The sequence below is a fragment of the Lynx canadensis genome, chromosome D2, assembly GCF_007474595.2.
Source record: "Lynx canadensis isolate LIC74 chromosome D2, mLynCan4.pri.v2, whole genome shotgun sequence".
NCBI classification, from domain to species: domain Eukaryota; kingdom Metazoa; phylum Chordata; class Mammalia; order Carnivora; family Felidae; genus Lynx; species Lynx canadensis.
The window spans coordinates 27,609,169-27,623,535 of NC_044313.2; the positions used below are offsets into that span (position 1 = coordinate 27,609,169).

Genomic DNA, 14,367 nt, shown 5'->3' on the forward strand with positions numbered 1-14,367 from the left:
TGTGCAATGCCAAAGACAGTATACTGGTAATCAAAATCCTAAATGACCCCTGAAAGAATTACAGCCTAAAAAAAAAAAAAAAAAAAAAAAAAAAAGAATTACAGCCTATAGATGACAAACACATCAACTATATTTATGATATTACTTTGGAAAGTAGGCAGTATTTGTTAAAGTCTGTAAACAAGCTCCAGAATGGAAACACGATGCCTATATACAGCAAGAGAAGTATGATATAAAACCCACTGATTTTTCTTTTTTTTCTTTCCCCTTTCAGGAATTGTGCCTGGCATTGTGCAGCTGTGGTGCTGCCTTCTTCACTCCCTGCGTTTCCAATCTTGCTAATTAAAAGGTTGATCACAGAACAATGCTCTTCTCATTAATTTCAGTGTTCCGATTGGGCAGGATCCCTGCTTACCCCACCTGATCTTTTCACACTACTGAAGTTAATGTGACAAGAGCCCGAAGATGGATTACCTGCTGCCATATTGCCCATCGCCTCCAATCAGGAGCTATCTGTGTAAACTGATTGTTCTAATTTGCTCTCATTATTTTTACAATATCAGGAGAAAATAACGCACACAGCTCACTGTCAAAGCCATGAAAATCAGCCATTAGTTAAACCCAGACACTGAGTGGCTTTATTAGAGGCACTGCAGTTTATTGATGTAGCTCCAGTCAAACAAGGCAGCATTTGCTTCAGTGGAAGGAAATGTTTATACTGAAAGTAAATATTTATTGTAATAATACCCACAGCAACATGATATTTTGAATAATCCTGTTCTTATTTCAGAAGCTTTGTTTTGACACAAATTAACAACAATGAAGAGTTGGGTTGGCATAAGAAAGCAGATAACATTTAATACAGACTCAGTAGCATGAAAATCTGTCTATTAACTCAGATCTATGAGCACTCCTCACCTCCTATACCTTGTATAAATAAACTTGATTCTGTGACTACCAACCCTAATCAATCAATAAATAATGGAGGTTCTATTCTGCTCCACACAACAAATATTTTTCCCAAACAGAAATGTTATGACTTAGGAATCAAAATTATTTCTATAATGATCATACAGGTACAGTTTTAAATAAGAATAACTGCATTTTTGTACAATGTAAGCATTCAACAAGAAAGATTCCTAATCCTAGCATCATAGACATTCACAATATATTGCAGAAAAGAAAATAAGCAATGTAGTAAAGCCAGCTAAGCAAACAAGCTGGGTTTTAAACCCTTCAGTAAGAGATGGTTTCTTAAACCGGAAGGCAGAACTCTACAGAAAGGTTTGATATTCAATGAGATGAGATCTTTAAAAGATTTATTTTGGGCACAAAGGAAATATATTTTCCTGTTGTAAAGAAAATGATAAACTCTAGAAGAAAAGATTTAAACTTGGCATTTTTAGTCTCGCCTGGCTATGAACAATTTTGTAAAAATGTTAACTAAATGGTGCCTGAACAGCATTTGGGGGGCCGGTAAAGGCGGGTATAAATAATAGAAACTGACGCCTTTTAAATAAAGGAATTTAGTCCATACACTCTTCCCCCTCCCCCACTTTAGTACTGAAGGAAACATGGCTTCCTCCTGTTTTCTTTCTACACTAAGATTCCTAGGTAATGTGAAGGCAAGAGTATGCCCTTCTAGCTGCTCCCCTTTTAATGGCCACTTTTCTTTCTCTAAGAAACGTGTGCCATGCTTTTCTCCTTAAAATTCCTGCACTAAAAGACTGCACCATACTGCACTCCGCAAAACGTGCTGATGGCGCCAATTACAAGCCCCCAGCCGAACGCTCCAGCCCCCACCATTCGGGCAGATTTATGCGGACTCTTGCCGACGTTATTACAAGTCAGAGTTTATTGGGAAATTGTTACATTATGCGGAGTGTCTAACAAATTGCTTATGCTGCTATAATTGGATTACAACAGCCGCTTGCTCCCACCGGTAAGATTAGGCAAGTAGGACTCCTGCCGATCTCTGAGCGTTAGCAGTAATTTTATTTGCCTTGCCTCTCTCTTTCCTAACAACATGCCTCTCTCCCTGCCAGCTGTCTGCTGAAAAGGCACAGGCTTGTTCCTTGGCCCTAACAATGCAATTACAGCCCCGCAGATCGCACTGTTTGTGCATTAAGTACAGAGCCAAAACGAGGCGAATTGATCGTTTGACTTTTGGAGAAGCCATGTGATCTCTCGGTGCGGGTGATCCGACATGCATCAGCAGGCAATACTGCAGTCAGTTCTTGATGAAGAACTTTCTTCCTTCACCTCTCTCTCTCCCAACCTTTCCTTTTTCACTGAGGAAAACACTGACTGGGCTCATCTCCTGCTAATCTAGACCAATCCACAAAGACAGGCTTAATCTTATTAGCTCCCTGGCTAGACAGAAATGTGAATAGGTTCTAGCATCTTGAAGTGCCTCGGTCAGATCTAGTGGTTCCCAACAGTTGAACCAATGCTGCTATCTTTAAAAAAAAAAAAAAAGGTTCATAAAGAGTTCACTAAGGAAAATAAGTTTACACAAACAATGTAGTTCAAAAGAACCACAGAAAGTTTTTGGCTCTGGCCAATAAAACTGCCTTGGAAAGGCTTTGAAGCTCTATCTTCAAGGGCCCATCAAGAATCAGCACTGAAACCCATGTCTGCCTTTCTCTTCAGATCTGCTCTGCTGGAAGATGCTGGTGTCCAACATGTAGAATCAACGCAGCTGACTTTAGGCTTCTAACAGCCAGTCTGATATCCACTCAAGGCAAAGTTTTACACATACTCTGTAGACAGCTTTCTGCTTCTTGTTTCTTTCTCCTGTATGTTTAGCAATGAGTGCAGTTAGTAAGGAGACTATATAGGCAGTTCTCTCATTCAAGGGCATAGTTCAAGATTCTCACTGGGGTCTGGACTTTTTTTTTTTTCCTTTTGAAATTAATGCTCTTGAAATGGTTAAACATGACTTTTAATTTTATCGAATTAATATAAACCAGGATTCCTGTTTACAGTTTCCTCTACAATGGCATATGCTACTTAAGGTTCCTGAAGATGATTATACAACAAACGTGCCGTCAATCAGCTGATCCATTTTGGTGTCCCTTGTCTGTACTCCTAAATATCATGTACATCTAGAAGGTGTATTCTTGCATCTTTAATCTGACAAACACACAAACTCTCGTCTATAACAATGGTCCTTGATTCTATTATTCTATTATTACCTGAAAGCGAGCTGGGAAATGTCACTTTACTAGTATTTCTCAGAGCCTCTCTATAACTCCCATTCACACTCATTAAAATCATATGAACATCTGTAAAATGAAAGAAAAAAAATAGTACTTCTGAACTTTATTCCTGCCTTTTTGAAACAGCAATATGCCTAATGTGTAACACATTAACATGCCGGAGTTTTTCCAACCTTATTGGCCTCAATGATATGGTTCCATGTTAATATATTCTCCACAAAGCTAATGTTTAGACCCGACAGAGAGGCCTGTGCAAAGAATGGACCATCTGACATGCTACTTGTGGAACAGTATGTTAAAGAAGCCTGTTAACATGTAGTTTAAAACTCAAAAGAAACTCTGAACAGCTGAAATGCCTTATAAATAGCGCAGACCCAGAGGAAGTGCAAACGTCTGCATTGTGAATTGTAGATCTTAATTACCGACAATGGCTGGTACAGCAAGTAGCACGGAAAAAAAGTGAAACAGTTGCACTGTTCATGGTTGGCAATAATTCTTCAGGAAAATATTTACTATCAATCAGTTATGAGAAAAGGGACTCTGTGCTCGTAAAACAGCACGTTGCTTCTCATACCAGGACCATTTTGCTTCAGCATAATCTGAATTTAAACAGCTTGTTTCCTGCGGATATAATTTTGGAAATAAATAAAACAAGTCTTCTATCAAAATCTGGAGTGAGTGGAAAGGAACATCACATTTTTCTGTCTCAGTCAGTTGCAAACAGATTATTAGTCTCAAGTAAAAAACAGTAACAACAAACAACTACAATACAGAACATCTACAAAGGACTACTGAAGAGGTTTATTTTCCAAACATAAAGAGGCATAACTTCTCCCACCTGGGCAGGTATGTCGGTAGCTGTGTTCAAACAACTCAATTCTAATTCTGTGCATGCACGTATGTGTAAAAAGTAAATTAGGAAAACCCTGAACCCAAAATTTTCAGTAATATTTAAATAGAAAGTCACCAACAAGATAACATAAAAAAGTAATGTTCTTCATTTTTCTAGTTAGCTTTCTTTACCAATTAAAAAACATCATGAAGGTTGACAATTAAGTACAATGTAATTATTGATTTTAAAGACTAAGCTGGCAGTCAATAATGACTGTCCGTTTAAAGCTACAATAAATACAGAGCTCATCATGTTCCAAACAAATCTCATGAACTACAGACCTACAATTAGAAAGAATAGAAGGCTTTGGAAGAAAATAAAAGATATTTCAATGCCTCCAAATATTACTCAGACCAGGTTATACTGATAAAATGACCCCATTTTTATTTTTAAATCTTTTCCTAGGTCTCATTCTTCAAGTTAGAGATTCAGATTATTATTAACCTAGAGTGGCCGTAGTTTTTCTTACCACTTTGTTTTCTTGTATTCTAAAGAGGACAAATGGGCCCGTTTTCATAGACCTATTATAAAACATTTATTGTAAGCTATTTCTGCCAAAGAAGAGTCACATACTATGTACTACAGGGTCTGAACTTAACAACTTTGCTGTTTTTCAGGGAATAACTGGTATTGATGTCTTCTCTAAAACTCATAATAAACAATATTCAATAATAGTAACTACTATTTTCACCCAAATCAAAGTCACTCATCAGAATTAGCTGCTTTGAGCTAGAGGAAAAAATGGCTGACAGCACTATATTATAGGTGCTCTCACATGGAGATGGTTGGACATTCAAGGCCACTTGGGAGTACTGTCTGAATCAACAACGGACACCTGTACCAAGTTAAAAACCACTGCAGCCATATCAAGTGTAGCAGATGAAACTACTCAGTTAAGGGCTAAAGGTGAAGAGCAGGAAACGGGACAAGCTTGTAGACCTACAAAAATAATGGCAAGTCATTACCTTTCACAGGTCAAGCAATAAATGAGGCCAACAGAAACAGCACAGAATCATGAGGTACACATAACATATGTAAATAGAAAAGGGAAAACTCTTACGGAAGGGAAATAGAAAGGGAAAACTCCTCATGTTACTGGTACCTACTGAAGGCTGTTACAAGAAAGACATAATTTTAGCTACGTGTTTTTATTTGCCATTGATCAACTAATTATTTGGCTCAAATCTGAAGCAATGAACCAGAAGCCAGGATGTGGGCCAACAAAAGGAACCAGAAAGTTAGGCAGGTTCCAATAGGAAATGACAGAAATCATTATTAAATTAGGGTATTTAAGGAGACGATGAAAGGATCTAAGTGTCAGAATAATGTTAAAATAAGCAAGAGTGCGATGAGAGGGTCACCATCTGGGAGCAAAGGAAACAGACAGATGAGCAGCAATGAGCAAACTTATTTCCTCACCCAAGAGCACAGAAGAAATTATGCCATTGTGCCAGATGCCAGAAGATTTCTAACCATGCACCACTGAAGTACAGGGTGGGAGAAAAACAAAACAAAACACATCATACAGACACACACCAACATGACTATATAGCTTAGAAATCCTGGCTTACAAAGTATGGAGAAAACAAAAGGAACAGATGCTCACTTGGCCAGCTCTCAATGAAACTCATTAAAATTGTCACCCTGTCCTTGGATCGGTGCTCATGCTAAGATTTTACCTTGTTTAGCCAGAAGTCACCCACTTGTGATGAAACTGAGCAATGTGGCCAAAAAGGAGGAAGATTATTTTTAGAGGCCCAAATAATTGGTCCCCCATTTCAATGTACAAATGCCAGACACAAAATAGGGTCAATTAGCACTTGTTAGTTGTGACTAAACGGCTGAAAAAATAAATACATGTAATTTATTATTTTCATATTTTACAGCAAGTTACTAAGACACTCTAATTTAGGAGACACTTAACCAACTTTTTAAACTATAATTTTAAACAAATTCTGACACTTATTATATGGATCATTTCTAATGGTTATAGTTAGTATGATTTCAGTTGATTAAGTAGGTCCAGTGACTATGTTTTAAGAAAGAAAATAAAAATAATAAAAAATATTGCTGTCCTTTGATTTTTTAGTAAAGGATGGAGACTACCTGATTACCAGGTCTGGCTCTAATAATAACAGCAAGTAACTGAAAGCCTTAGTATAATAAGATAGACTAAACTAAAGTAGTTAAAGTTGGAAATGTTGTAACAGTGACAAATCCCTGAATAGCTATTAAAACAATAATTTTGCATATATGCAAAGTAAAAGTCTAGAAACCGAGCCCATACTGGAATTTTACTTAGTCCTGGGATAATCAAAATGGCTGATATCGAAATTTAGGTCAAAGTTCCTAACCAATTAGAGATACTTGAAAGATTTGAGCCATAGTTAATGTAATTATTAGATCATAAGATCTCTAATGTGTGATTAATTTTATATCTGTAGATATACATACATTTTGTGCACGAGAAAAGGTAGAGCATATGCACGATAAAACATACTGTACACTCAGATCAAAATCACCAAAAGCAATATTTCTATCATTAGCCATTCAATAAATAATAATAGTATTATAATAACTGGATTTTCTATAGTGTATCTCACAATCCTTGCAATGGATACCCTATACTTAATTACATTTAAAACCCATGAACAACCTTATAAAAGTAATTGTATATTTTCTTTCATGAATCTTATTTATTTGTAATAATCCATAACTAGTGTCAAGTAACAAATGTGAATTCGACTGAAGTGTGACCAGAATGCATAATCAAAAGATTCTTTTGCAACTGAAAAGATGGAGACTCCAACTTGCAATCTGCTTTGGATAAAATGATGTCTCCTGTATTTTTTTTTTAAATATGAAATCTTGTGATGATCTTTAATAGCAACATGATATAAAGATGTTTACAGATAAAGCACTGTTAAGATGCGGTATAATGCATATTGATGAGTAATATTACTTACTTTGGCCACACAATTTTCAGTCTTCATAGCAGTGCTTGCTAGACATACTGTTTCTTGGTTTAAGCAGAGTCTGGCACAGCTGTTGTAAGTCTGTAATGAGAATTTTTTGGAAACAGGTTTAAATATTAAAATGCTGTCATATACAGTTTTCAAATTTTGTTCCATTTCTCAAAATCAACGTACAAATAGACCTATGTATAAATTCCAGATTTATGCGAACTGGAAACAAGGTAGACAACAGGAAGCAAAGAAAGTGAGAGCCCACAAGAGCCAAAGATGAACTCATGAACAAGTATGTAAGCAGCAGTGATCTGCTGGAAGGTGATGGGGCTATTCAAAAATGTGCAAAGAACTTAAACAGACATTTCTCTGAAGAAATACAAATGGCCAACAAGCACATCAGCTCAGAAATGAAACCACAATGAGATACCACTTCATACCCACTAAGATGGTTACTATTAAAAAACAGAAAACAGTAAGTGTTGGCAAGGATGTGGAACAACTGGAACCATTGAGCACTGCCAGTGGGAATGTAAAAGGATACAGCTGCTGTGGACGACAGCATGGTAATGGTTCCTCAAAAAATTAAAATTAGAATTACCATATGATCCAACAATGCCACTTCTGGATGTATACCCAAAAGAATTGAAAGCAGTCTTAAAAAGATATTTCTACATCCATGTTCATAGCAGCATTATTCACATGGAAGCAACCCAAATATCCACTAACAGATGAAGGGACAAGCAAAATGTGGCATGTACATCAATGGAATAGTATTCAGCCGTAAAAAGGAAGGACATTCTGGGGCACCTGGGTGGCTCAGTCGGTTAGTCACTGGACACTTGATCTTGGCTCAAGTCATGATTTCATGGTTCATGAGATCGAGCTCTGCGTCCAGCTCTGTGCTAACAGCACGGATCCTGCTTGGGAGTCTCTCTCTTCCTCTCTCTCTGCCCCTCCCCTGCTCTCTCACTCTCTGTCTCGCTCTCTCAAAACAAATAAATAAACATTAAAAGAAAGTTAAAAAAAAAAAAGGAAGAACATTCTGACATCTAGGACAATATGGATGAACCTTGAGGACATTATGGTAGGTGGAATAAGCTAGTTACAAAAAGATAAATACTGATAAGTGGTTGCCAGAGGCTGGTATAGAGTTTCAGTTTTATAAGATGAAAAGAGTTATGGGGATGGATGGTGGTGACAATTACATAATAATGTAAATATATTTAATCCACTGAACCGTACATTTAAAAATGATTAAGAGGTTGTTATGTTACATGGATTTTACCACAATCTGAAAAAATGGTAAGCAAACATTATTAATAACTGGCCAATATAGTAAAACAATGTTTTCTTGTAGTCTAAGTTTTAATTGATGGTACAAATCATGGTTCTCAAACTTTAGCATGCATCAGAGTCATCTGGAGGGCTTGTTAAAACACAGATTGTTAGGTCCCATCCCCCGGCTTCTGAGAATTTGCATTTATAACAAATCCCCAGTTGATATGAATGCTGTTGGTTTAGGAACACTCTTTGAGAACTACTATGCTGGAGAACCATATGTGTTGGAATTAAAGAGAAAAATCTTAAGACACAGGCAATCTCAGGGCGCCTGGATGGCTCAGTTGGTTGAGCAACTGATTTCGGCTTAGGTCATAATCTCACGGTTTGTGAGTTCGAGCCCCACGTTGGGCTCTGTGCTGACAGCTCAGAGTCGGGAGCCTGCTTCTGATTCCGTGTCTCCCTCTCTCTCTGCCCCTCCCCAACTCGTGCTCTGTCTCTCTCTGTCTCAGAAATAAACGTTAAAAAAAATTTTTTTTTAAAAAGACGTAAGCAATCTCTCATAACCAACAATAGGAAATAATCCATTTTTTAAATTCTAGATTTACACAGTAGTTGCAAAAATAAGTTCCTGTATACCCTCCCCCAGCTTCCCCTTATGTTAATGTCTTATGTAACCACAAAAGACTTACCAAAGTTAAGTAAATTAACATGGTACAATATAAAGAATTTATTTTTAGTTTCACCACTTTTCTCACTAATATCCTTTTATTGTTCAGGATCTCCCCCCACCCCCCGCCCTGGTTTATTTTGAGTTGGGGAAAGGGGCAGAGAGAAATTAAGAGAGAGAATCCCAAGCAGGCTCCGTAACAGATGCAGGGTTCAAACTCATGAACCGTGAGATCATGGCCTGAGCCAAACCCAAGAGTCAGACCCTTAACCAACTGAGCTACCCAGGCAGAACCTCTGTTCAGGATCTAACCTAAGATCCCACATTGAATTTAGTTACCATGTCTCCTTAGCATCCTCTAATCTGTGACAATTTCAGTCTTATCTTTTATGATTATGACACTTCTGAAGAGAACTGATTAATCTATATAATGCCTCTCAATCTGGCTTTGTCTCATGTTTTCTCACGATCAGATGGAAGTTACACATTATTGGGAATAATACCACATAAGAGATGTGCCCTTCTCAATGCATCAAGTAAGTCAGGAGGTAGGTTAATAAGTATTTATAGTGATGTTAACCTTTATCACTTGCCTAAGGTCATGTCTGACAAGATTTTCCATTATAAGTTTATTATTCTTCCTTTGGGAATTACTAAATATATTGGGGGAAATATTGAGACTATGCAAATATACTGTTTCCGTTTCAACTTCAGCCTCCTAATTTTAGCATCTACTGGTAGATCTTGCCTATGGTAATTTTTAGTGTAGTGTTCTGACAGTGATTTTTTTAAAATTTATTTTTATTCTTTTAAGTTTATTTATTTTGAGAGAGAGAGCACGAACATGTGCACACAAGAGAGAGGAGAGAGAGAATCCCACTAACAGTGCAGAGCCTGACATGGGGCTCACACCCACAAACTGCGAGCTCATGATCTGAGCGGAGAAGTCAAGAGTCGGACACTTAACTGACTGAACCGCCCAGATGCCCCTTTTTAAATTTTATAAAATGTTTATTTATTTTGAGAGAGAGCATGTGCACAGCAGAGGAGAGGCAGAGAAAAAGGGAGAGAGAGAATCCCAAGCTGACAGCATGGAGTCTGATGGGGGCTTGATCTCACAAACTGCGAAATCATGACCCTGAGCTGAAATCAAGAGTTGGATGCTTAACCAAATGAGCCACCCAGGCGCCCCTGATGGTGATTTTTCCCCTGAGGGTGAATTTCCCTCTTTCCTTCCACATTTATTAAATGGAATGTTTTCTGTGAGGAAGAGCCATGATTTCTCCTATTTATTTATGTCAGCAATGGATGCATAGATATTTTAAGTTATTCATTTTTGGTCAATTCTTTGGAAAGGTGTAGGTAAAAAAAATCTAAGAAAATGGAGAAAAAGTATTATAAAATTGGTTTTCCATTTAGACAAGTTAAACTTTAAAAATTTATCCACTGAACTATTTTACTCTTATATTATTTAAGTTGAAATTATTTCAAAACATATTTCATAGGAATAAATTGGATCATTTGTATAGCAGGTATTGGTACATGAATCTTCTGGGCTCAGGATTCAGTACTTCTTTTGCAGCTACTAATACCACAAACATTATGCATGTACAGACAACACAAAAGTCTTTAAATAAAACTTCCTATATTTTTAAAAGACACTTATGAAGTAACTAGTATATACTGAATAACATAAAAACTGTAAGCCACAGAGCTCAAGTTCCAAAAATGGCAGAGATATTTATATGGGATTAACCCTCATAAGGCAACAATTATAAACCATGGCGGGGGGGGGGGGGGCGGTATTTTAAAATTACTACTTAAAAGCACCAGAGATTGACTTAGTCAGGAACCGGGGGATGGGGAGGGTAGGTGAAGAAGAGGGGGAGGAAGGGTGTGGACTGACCTTGAAAGAGGAGAATCATACTGGGTAACATCCTTGTTTATGTGCTTTTTCCCTAAGGGTACTCACCAATCTACTTGGTGCAGGGTGACTAAAATTCAATTAGAAAGCCATTCTTTTGGCTTGATATGTCAAAGGATGGAGTTCTGGACTGCCACAGTGGCTGGAGACTGAGAAGAGAAATCGTAGAAAATAGACCCATAGGGGAGGCACAATTCCCCTCAAATCCATGGCTAATCTCCAAACTACATACATGAATGGGACACTCTAAGGATTCCAATGGAAAATGACAGAAGACTGAAAGATCCAAGCAGAGATTCTAGCTGCTGCCCATGAGGGGAGACATAGTTTAGAATATGATTCCTACTAAGTTAGAGGAATTTGATAGGCATCTCAAACTTTCCACTGAAAAGTTGGAAAACCCTACACTGAGAATAAATAGTAAGTCTAAGGAGTAAGGGATCTACCTTAAGACCAAGGGCAAAATCAAAACATACTTGCCCTAACAAACATGGAACCAAGACTCTATGAAGTCATGTGATCAGTCAGTAAGTTAATCAGTGTTAGATAAAAGAATCCAGGGTCATCGCAATTAGTCATTTATAATTCTACAATATAATAAAAAAACTGCTAGACATGAGAAAAAGCAGATAAATGGAACCCATAGTCAAGAGAAAAAAGGATAAAAAATGACCCTGAGATGATCTTGTATGGGAATCAGCATATAAAAGCTTTACAGAAGCTATAATGAATGTTCAACATCTTAAATGAAAGTCATAATGAATGAACAGAAATTTTCACCAGAAAAAAATGAAAATCCAAAATGAACCGGACAGAAACTACAACTGAAAAGTGTATTATCTGAAATTTAAAATTTACTATATGGGCTTAAAAGCAGATTGGAGATAGCAGGGAAAAAAAAGTCAATGAAGACAGATCAACTGAAATTATCCAAACTGGAGAATAGAGACAGTGAAAGAAAAAGAAATGAATAGAGTCTCAGTTATCTGTGGAATAAGTGTCAATAATCTAACATATGTGTAATTGGAAACCTAGAAGAGAAGTGATAATGGGGCACAAAAGTTATAAAAATAGTGATCAAATATTTCTCAAATTTGGTGAAAACCACTGGCTTACTGATCGAAGATCAGCAAACTCTAGGGAGATTAAATACAAAGATAACAAGAACTACACACAGTCAAAATTGCTGAAAACCAATAAAGACAAAACTTTGAAAGCAGCCAAAGAAAAAAGATGGATGCTTCATACATGGGAGCCAACAATATAAATAAAGGCAGACTCTTCACCATAAACAACAAAGGCTAGAAGACAAGAAATAACATTTTCAAATTGCTGAAAGGAAAAAAAAAAATCTCAAACCAGGTTTCTTACAATTAGAAAAGAGAATTATAAATATGAAAAGGAAGAGATCTAGAACAAACTCTGTGGTGCTGAATTGGAATTGAAGGTACCAATGTGAATTTATGGTTTTCAAATATATAAACCCAGATGTAAAATCTTGGCTTCTAGATACCATTTTACACTAAAAGGAACCATAGCTCTCTGGAGAAATGGCTGGTTACAGGACTGGATGGTGAAAATACAAGATGAACCTGGAGATCTGCAGGGAATGATGGCGATGTGTCAGAGGGGAATGATGCCAGCTTAAAGGGGCTTTTAGTAACCCAATATGGGATAGTCTCAGTATTAAAATAAAAAAAATACAGTCTGCAATCTGTTGAATAAGGTACATTTCTTGAAAAACATAAATTACCAAAACTGACACAATAAGAAATAGAAAATCCGAATAGCTCTGCATCTATTAAAGAAATTAAAATTGTAATAAAAAATTATTCCACATAAATTTTAAAAAATTCTCCCATAAAGAAAACTTCTACCCAGATGGTTTCACTGGTGAATTCTATTAAATAATATGAAAGAAATAATACCAGAACTATACACAAACACTTTTAGAAAACAGAGGAGGAGGAGAAGACTTCTCATCTCATTTTATCAGGGCATCATAATCCTAACACCAAAAACTGACACAGACATTAGAAAGAAAACTACAGGCCAATATCCCCCATGAACACAGACACAAAAAGTCTTAATAAATTCAATTAATGTAATTCACCATATTAACAGAATAAGTGTGGATGGGAGCATTTGACAAAATTAAACACCCATTCATGATGACAATAACAACAACAAAAACAAACCAAAATCTCAGCAAACTAGAAATAAAAGGGAACGTTCTTAATCCCACAAAGAGTGGCTAAAAAAATGTTAACTAACATCATACTTAGTAGTGAAAGACCAAATACAGTCCCTCTGAGATTGGGGACAAGGAAGGCAAAGATGTTGTTCTCTTACCACATCTATTCAACATTGTATTCAACATTCAATATTGGAGGCCACTGCCATTCAAATAAAGCAAAAAAAGGGAAACAAATGGCAAATATGTTGGAAAAGAAGAAATAAAACTGTCTTTAGTAACAAATGATAGGAAATAAGGTCAAGAGTCAAAAATCAATTTATATTTTCTAGCAACAAACAATTAGAGAATGAAAAAATTTACAATAGCACTGTAAAAAGATTAGAGTTAGAACTGAGTAAGAAATATACACTGAAAACTAAGGAACATTGCTCAGAAAAATTTAGAAAGACAATTAAATGCAGATATATACCATGTTTACAGACTGGAAAACTCAATATTACAGCAAGGTTAATTCTACTCAAATGGATACATGGTTTCAATAAAATCCAAATCAAAACCCACAGACTTCTTAAAAGAAACTAAGTTGATTCTAAAATCTATATAGAAATGCAAAGTATCTATGATAGCCAAAATAATACTAAAATTAAGAATATGGAAGACTTGGGGCACCTGGGTGGCTCAGTTAGTTGAGCATCCAACTTCGGCTCAGGTCATGATCTCACGGTTCAGGGGTTTGAGCTCCCCATTGCGCTCTGTGCTGACAGCTTACTCAGAGCCTGGAGCCTGCTTCGGATTCTGTGTCTCCCTCTCTCTGCCTCCCCCCCCCCCCGACTTGTGTTCTGTTTCTCTCTCTCAACAATAAATTAAAAACAATTTTTTTTTAATTAAAAAAAAAGGACATGGAAGACTCACACACACTACCTGATTTCAAGACTTACTAAAGCTACAATGATGAAGAAAGACAGTGTAGTATTTGGTGCAAGGATAGACACTTCTAAAAAGAAAAGGTACTTTGAGCTCGTCCTCTGTGTGGATTTGAAGTAGGGGTTGGTCAGTGCCTCAGCTGCTATTACCCTTTGCTCTGCATCCCAGCAGCACCCTCTTTTCCAGGAGGTGCAGAAATAGACTACACTGGGGGCACCTGGGTGGCTGGGTCGGTTAAGTGTCAGACTCTTGATTTTGGCTCAGGTCATGATCTCAGGGTTCATGAGATGGA

At 36.9% G+C, this 14,367-nt stretch overlaps 1 protein-coding gene across 3 annotated transcripts in view; it reads right to left on the bottom strand.

Annotated features, from left to right (window-relative positions):
* BTRC (beta-transducin repeat containing E3 ubiquitin protein ligase) overlaps positions 1–14,367 on the bottom strand; it is a 181,696-nt gene that overhangs the window by 60,089 nt on the left and 107,240 nt on the right. For all 3 annotated transcript variants that reach the window (XM_030334518.1, XM_030334517.1, XM_030334516.1), the window contains one exon: positions 7,080–7,169. In XM_030334518.1, coding sequence (XP_030190378.1) covers positions 7,080–7,169 — 90 coding nt within the window. The remainder of the gene's footprint in view (positions 1–7,079; positions 7,170–14,367) is intronic.